The 7,931-nt window shown below is 43.0% G+C and overlaps 1 protein-coding gene across 1 annotated transcript; it reads right to left on the bottom strand.

Moving 5' to 3' along the window:
• Positions 1–1,460: 1,460 nt before the first annotated feature.
• Positions 1,461–1,622, bottom strand: PAAG_08212 (hypothetical protein; the record flags this gene model as incomplete). Its single annotated transcript, XM_015846450.1, has 1 exon — positions 1,461–1,622. A coding segment is annotated over one exon (162 nt), but the record flags the coding sequence as incomplete, so codon positions are not given.
• Between the last annotated feature and the right edge of the window lie 6,309 nt (positions 1,623–7,931).

Raw genomic sequence — 7,931 nt, forward strand, 5'->3', positions numbered from 1 at the left:
GGCCGATGGCAATGCGTCCGATGTTTCTTTTCCCAGAAAATCCCCCCCCATTCCACTCCCCTCCAGCCCCACTTCTCGGCTGTTCTTGGTGGAGGTTACCTACTCGATACGGTTCGCGAAACAACTCCGTTTGAAACTAAACGTCATCTGTCCCAGAAACGGGGATATACTTTGTCGATGTCTCTCGACTGCTGCTAGGGGAAAGTTACTACGCCAGACTGAATGCCCCAGCGGGTTGTGTTTTCCCTGAAAATGTCGTCGTCATGGTCGTGGTAGTGGTAGTGGTAGTGGTAGTAGCAGTCGTGGTGGTGGTAGTAGCAGTCGTGGTGGTGGTGGTGGTGGTAGTAGTCGTGGTGGTGGTGGTGGTAGTAGTCGTGGTAGTGGTTAGTGGTTGATGCCGATTGTCATCATCGGTTTAAAAAATTAAAATACAAAATAAGAATAATAATTACAATAGGAAGAGAACGTTTCAAATGTGCATTATCTTTATGACATTTCGCTTGTCCGCCCCCACCACCTCGACTATCAATCAGCCCTACCTGTGGCCCTTTGTACTTCCTGCGCTCCCCTGCGCTCCCCTTGTGCTCGCTCCCCTTGTGCGCTCCTCTGTGCTCCTTGTTCCCTTGATCACCAGAAGGCGTAGTTATCGCATATTTGACTTTTTTTTTTTTTTAGTTGCCCCACTTCCTCAAACCTACGATATCAGGTTCTCGGGGATTTGTCGCCTTATCTCAATTTCCCATCAGCCAGGCGCCTCCCAGGCAATAATGGTTTGCCTGCAAATCTGGGACATAACATGTGTCTGAGTGGGACTCCATTTGCCCCCTTTTGGCCGGGGCACTCCCCACTTCTTCATCTTCCCTCCTCTCTATTTTCCAGTCCCGCCTCCGGCTGAGACCTTGGATTTCCTGCCTGCCTGGACAGCAGCACACTTGGATCAAGGAAGACCCGAGAGAGATGAATATGGTAATATAGACTTTGCCGTCCTGTTGAGACGTACGGCACCAGGAGCCAATCAACCTCTTCGCTTTTGGGTTTTTGACCGTTCGAAAATATACCCGCTTCGCAACAAGCCTTGCCACTCCCTCCCAACTCACCCACTCTTTTTTTTTTCGATCGAACCGAAAAGAGAAGAGAACAGTGTGTCAAATCCTTTCAACCCCACCCCCCCTCCCCCTAACCCTCTCACCTCTCATCTCTCACCTCTCCCCTCTCCCCTCTCCCCTCTCCCCTGCTCCCCAACCCAACTCAACCGTCCCTTGGGCCACCCTTCCTAGAAATCCTCTTCAAGGCTAGCTCGTTACCGTAGTTACCGTAAGTTCTCTCTCTAGACTCTTGAAAGTTCCCGAGTCTAATCATCGAAGCCTCATTCCACCAGCCGAAGCGCGCTAATGCTGGCCTAATTTGTTCATCATCCCTTTTATTTTACTTCTTCCTTTCTTCTTCCTTTCTCCTTCTCTTCAATTACCATATCCGGGGCATGATCTGACCCTTGGTACCTGCTTACCACCACCACCACCACCACCACCAACAACAACAACAACAACAACAACAACAACAACCCCCTTTACCTCCCCTACCCCCCTTACTTCCTCCTTGTCGCAGCACGAAATTAGTTTCGGCCTAATAATTGGGGGGTCGACCCGAGGGAACGACCGGGGGAAGAGGAGGGAAGGGAAGGCTAAATTGTCCCCCGTTAGAAGTTGCAGGTTGCATATTTAGCAACTTCGAAGCTAGACCTTTTCGTGTGTCCGGACTATAGTTAGTTGAGGCGATCGCCTAACAGTTTTTTTTTCTTTTTCTTTTTTCTTTCCTTTTTCCTTTCTCCTTTCCTTTCCTTTTTCCTTTTTTTTTTTTTTTTTTTTTTTTTTGGAACCCAACGGGCCCCTGCATAACTAACTATTAGCCTACCCATCCCGATCGATAATTACCCCAATAACTACCCAATAGGTTGGTTGGTTGGCTGCTTGCTTCCATGATGAGGACTTTTTGAGTAATTAACTAGCTAGACTCCAGAAACTTCCTCCATGTCTCCCCCCTTCAGATCTGGCCATCTCTTCCGCCACCTGAACAACGGTTTTCCGACATCACTGGGGGCAGCATCGCCCATTTCCATCCCCTAACTACGGACTTCCGACTGGTATTTTATATATAATATATTCTTCCTGAAAAAACGGAATAAACCTGCAACTCCATGATTTAAGCGGCGTGTTCTTTTCAGTTAAGCGCACATGCTTGTGTTGTGCAAGCAGTTGGAGTTGGAAATTGAAAAATACTGGATCCAACTTAATAACAGTCTCCACCAAGCATTCCTGATTCCTGATTGATAGTGGTATGTAGAAGAAACATTTATCCAACTCCACCACCAAAAAGCCAAATAGAGGGTGGGGGCCGCGGGGGTTGGAGGGAACAAATCGCAAAACAGGGCATCATTTCCCATCGAACTTAATCCTGCCTGAAACTCTTTCATTCTTTATTCTCTTACCGTTTTTTTATCTTGTTTTTCTTTTTCATTTTTATTCTTGTGCAGTGAACGTTGTTTCTGCTCGTTGTCATTATCAACCATCATTATTTTTTTTGTTTTTTTTTTCCCTCTGCCTTTTCCTTTTCCTTTTTCTTTTCTTTTTTTTTTTTTTTTTATATCGGGCTAAATCAACTGGATAATCGACCCGTGCAAAAGCCTCAGTATCAGATGCGGGTTTTAGGTTTCATATATTCATGTGCGGAGAAGATGGAGGTCTAGACCGTGTATACTATGTATATATATGTACAGGGCAGTTCGGTAGCAATGAGAATCCACATTTTGCAATGAACAGGCACCTGAGGCGTTCATGGATCGGCTAGTTTGGTTTTTTCTTAGGGGGAGATATATAGATATCCAGACAACCCGTGTCCCCAGCGACGGTGACTTTGGGATCCAAAGCGAAACGACTATTTCTTTTATTGATCATCCTTTATATATATAAATTCTGTTGTATTCTTCAGATGGATGATGATATATGTTTAACCTCCCTCTGTAATGTAAATGTAAGCGTAAATGTTGGGTCCTTTTGGTTGACCCATAATCATCAAACCGTTTCTTGATGCAGAACCGCCCGGATCCGGAGATCTCGTCTAGAAATTATCAGATGCTAAAATACTTAATAACAACAATAATTCCATACCAATGGGTAACTAGTTAACTAGTTTGCCTATAGACTGTCATAGAACAAAAGGTTGTTAAAAATATAGTTATACATTGCAAAGGCCCAGCAGCCCACAATCTCGAATCCCCTTCCGATTCCCGAGATCTCCATTCATGGTTTACTTTTGGCCCAATACAAAATACCAACGAATAATTATGTAGCAAAATCGGTAGCTAACCATCTCCAAAATAACTAGCCCTGATTGGTCCTGACGATCTTACTGCTTCGACCGGATTTGTCATGACTCTTCCTTATTCAACCAAGTTCCAAGCGCCACATTCTTCCAACGATTTCCACATCGCGCCAACGCTAGAAAACTTTTCGAACAATTCCATATGCAGCAGCCCGTGAAATTTCGACCTCAGCAAAGTTTCTGCGAGCGCTGCATCGCGGTTTCAAGGTATCCCTGCAGATATCAAGCTCTATTGTTTCTTCCTTTCTTTCTTTCTATTTTCAAGGCTGCGAAAGCCTTTGAAGTCTGTGGAAGATGTGGACTGTTTTGAAATTGTGGGACGAGCAAGTGGACATCATGTTAGTATAATTTGCCTTGGTATGTGTACTTTGCTTGGCAGAGCGGGTCGGCCTTTGTGCTTTGATTAGAGCAGCGAGGGCGAGTCTGCGACCACAGGTCCACAGCAGTCGCTTTGTACTAAGTACGATTTGGAGCATTTCTGCTGCTTTCAATCCACTCGGGGCCTCGAGCTACAGGACTAGCACTGACGAATTGCAAATCAGTTGCGAGTGAGTCTGCCTTCCTGGATCGCCTGGGATCCTTCGCTTCCGCTTTTGTTTGGGGGGGCGGAGAGGAGAGTGGTGTTGCTAAAATGTAGTTATTGGCTTGCCGCTGAATGAATCGTTTATGTGAGAAAGGGGAAACAATCAATCAGACTGGCTACCTTGGTAGAATAGCAAAAGAGGATCAACAATGTCAAACATCTTAAATCTTTCTATCTTTCTTTTCTGCATCTGGCGACAAATCGCATTGTAGATTTAAAAAGACTCGGTCCATTTTCTGTATATGTGGTGTGTTGGCAATACGCGTGTCATGTCCACTACTCTACTTTTGCTGCTGTTTGGCGTGAAGTTCATTAAAACGTATCCTCCGTATCTGCCCCGACACACCAAGACCATGATGCTTCCAATCAGCCTCTAGGGCTATCAAAACGGCAGATCAAAATGTTAGCTTCCGTAGATATGGCAACCTCCTTCAGATAGGCCACAGACACTTACCTGAAACGGAGTCTTAGCCCCTAAAAGCCGTCCTGGCAGGCTGATGAAGTTTCTGGTGTGGGGGTGCGATGTGGGAATGCTTCCTGTCAAATGGTTACCCTGCATTAAAACCTTCACAGGATGCTAAAATCTGTGTACAAGTATGAAGCAAATAGAAAGTCAGGTTTGAAAAAGATCCAGGACCGCATGAAAAAGGCGACCCGCTCAAACGGCTCTAGATGCTTATGCATATATGGACATATACATGTACATCTGGCTGACAGAAACCGATACATTAACCTTAATAAAAAGCATGGGAAGGGTGGGACACTTCAAAAAGCCTGAAAACAACGATGTAATGGGGTACAAATTCAAGCCTGGCTATCCACTTGGCACTTGGTCATGGACATTACTATGAACTGTGGACTCCGAGTTTAGAGCCGTGGTGGCTCGGCAATCTGCTATCGCCCTTGCTATCCCGCGTTGAGTAACGTTTCCTTCTCCACCTGGAGCTGCGAGGTTTCTGGAGACTTGGAGAGGAGAATCTAGCTATTGGAAATAAGGCAGAACCAAGCTACCTAGCTATTCCCTGCTCTCTTTTGTTTCGTGTGTGCAGAGAATAACGTCGCCCCGTGTTCAATCTAATAATTGGAGTCATCTTGGCAATCCGAGTTTTGATGACGATATTCACGTGCAGAAAGAAGAGCAAGGTGCTCAACTTATCGGGATTCCTTTCGGGATCAGGGCCAGCAAGTATATAGTCTTGCGGCAAAGTACTGGCGAGTGGTGGGTTCGGTTTCATTATAGATATATACCCAATTCTATGCTTCCTCAATAGCGGGGCGGGGCGGGCCGGAAGGGGAAGAAGGGGTCTCGGCAAACCTCCGCATAAATTTCCCTCCTTTCCAGATACCAGGGAACCTGTTCCAGTCAGCAGGTAACTGCTAAGGAACAGGACTGAATAAACAACAACAGTAAGCCGCATTTATTACACAAACACTGCACGCATGAATACCGGCTAGACACAGGACCGATATCGTGAATAACCCATCTTTCTCTCATTGAATCCTGGAAAATTATTTGGATGCCTTTCCTTCTGGATCGTTATCTAGACATAATTAGCGTTTTCGGATCTACTTGAAAAATAGAAAACCGTCAGGCTGAGCATTGGTGAGATGGCTTGCTTCGCTTACCATTAGCTTCCTCCCTGTTTTCATTTGTTAATTCTTATTCTTTTCCCATCTCGTTCACCCATTCCTCTTCATCCTAAAATGCTCAGTCGATACCTGTTTTATCCAGGATAACGCGTGTCGTGTCCAGCTAACGATACCTTTGGATAGCAATCAGTGACTGCCATGGTACCAACACACCAGGGCACCTACAACAGACAAACCCCCGACCTAGATAACGTAAGATCCATGTGGTGCAAAAAGGTTTCAGAGAAACAGTTCTTTTTATCGGCTTTGGTGTGTTGTGAGCAAGCATCTCGACCACAGAATAAATCCCTTTCCAATTAACAGGCTGTTCCCTGTCGACATGTTGAAAGTAAATCCGGCGAAATCCGAGGCTGGTCGATCGGCTTAATGTTTCATGCTGCTGAGCTTATATACTTGGCCGACTTGACATCCGAGGGTCATTAGCAGGGCAGACTCTGTCCTGGGTTAATAGCTCCGTCAAGTCCTGTGAACATCGGGGTGTTGTATGTCTAGTGGTCTCTGTCATCGTCGTGGGTTTTGAAACTAATTTGGATCTTCGTTGAAAATTCCCAAAATAGCAATATTCTCACATGGGTCAACCTGTCAACCTGCACGACATTGTATGACATCTGGGGTTATTAATTCATTTGTTGGATTTTGATTAAACAATGAATCAGGAGAGGACGAATTGCTAATTACTCTAAACTGGGGTCGTGGGCCGCGAAATCGAGATGACGGCTGATCAGAATATATTCTTTCGGGGAACGACCGTTCCATTATTGACCCATCTAGCATAAGAACAATAGGTGGAAGAGATGTGTGAGCCCAGTATATTTCGCATTCGTGTAGTTGATCGGGTCAACTTCTCTCTCCATGATTGAGTTTGTTAGGGACTTATTTGGAATTGTTTTGCAATATAGAAATCTGCTTTCAAAAACAATCTGCAGCGGAGGGCTAGATATTGCTCCAAGGGGAAAACAGATAATCGATTTGTCCACCATTTGTTCTTCTCTCAAAAAGGCAGTGGAAACTAAAATCCCCTCTCAATCAATCCAACGTTCGCTCAGTGATATCCTCCAGTATAGATTTTTTTCGTTTCAAATTCAGAGCCAGCTGAGACCTTTGGCCACAATGGAATCAATGATGACATCGCATTCGACTGCTTATAGTCAACTGGTCGAAGCTAAAGGTCTCTCGCGATTAAGATCCAGCATATGCCCTTTATACATAGGTCTTTTCAGATGCGGTGTTTAAGAGAAGGAGTGTATTCCGGATTCCAGAATTGCTGGCATATGCATGCTGGTGTGAGAGATATAGAGATATCTCCATATCTCATTGCTCATCAGCGTGTTACATCAATCCATGGGTTGAAGTCACCTCAACTGTCTTGGTGGATAACGTTGTTTGTGTGTGATGAACTAGCGAGAGCCGAAATCTGAACGATGTATTGGGCAGCACGTGATTAGCGTAGCCGCAGTAACTAACCGTGCCACGCGCACTCACCATTAGTGAGCGTGCCCCATCACAAAGAAAATATCACTGTAATGAAAATCTTCAAGGATCACCAAATCTTCAAAAATTAATTAATGGTCAACACTATGCCTATCTATAATATAAAAATTATCTATATACTCATTAGAGTGTGTAGAATCTTTGATAGATTGAGATTTATTAATAATATCATGTTGTGATTAATTGACATTAGATTTGAGAACTTTAATTTCAATTGATTGTAGAGTTTTATTTCTCTCTTTTATTAATTTCTCTTTCTCATGATACTTGATCTTGTGGTTGACATTCTTGATAGTAAGGACTTTTTCTATCTGCACCTGTCTGTAACTGTTGTTGATAATTCAGTGTCTATTAATCAAATAATAAGCAGATAACTCATTTTTTTTAATATGTATTTAATTTTATCTATATTAGACTCTTTTTGAAAATCTTATTCAAATCATCAGATCAGATTAGATGTTAGAGTATTTTCCATCTCTTGTATAATCTTATCTACTGTCTTAATTTGATGTGACTGTATCTAAGAATATCAACTGAAAAGATACAGTGAAGAGTTAAATTTTAAAAAATAAAAATTAAATTAAAGTAATTTTTATTATTATTATAAAAAATAAACAGTTCTAAGCTATTATCTATATTACATTATCTTAGACATTAAAGAATTACTTCTTATTTAATTGAATAAATTTCATAATTGATAAATGCTGTTATGACTCAACTAGAGTCAAAATGATAATAAGACAACAGCTTCAATTTATTTAACTATACAGCTATAATGAGAATATTAAACTGAGAATTAAAATATGAAATAAATGAGTAGCTAAATATA

Source organism: Paracoccidioides lutzii (assembly GCF_000150705.2).
Source record: "Paracoccidioides lutzii Pb01 unplaced genomic scaffold supercont2.30, whole genome shotgun sequence".
Classification (NCBI taxonomy): Eukaryota; Fungi; Ascomycota; class Eurotiomycetes; order Onygenales; family Ajellomycetaceae; genus Paracoccidioides; species Paracoccidioides lutzii.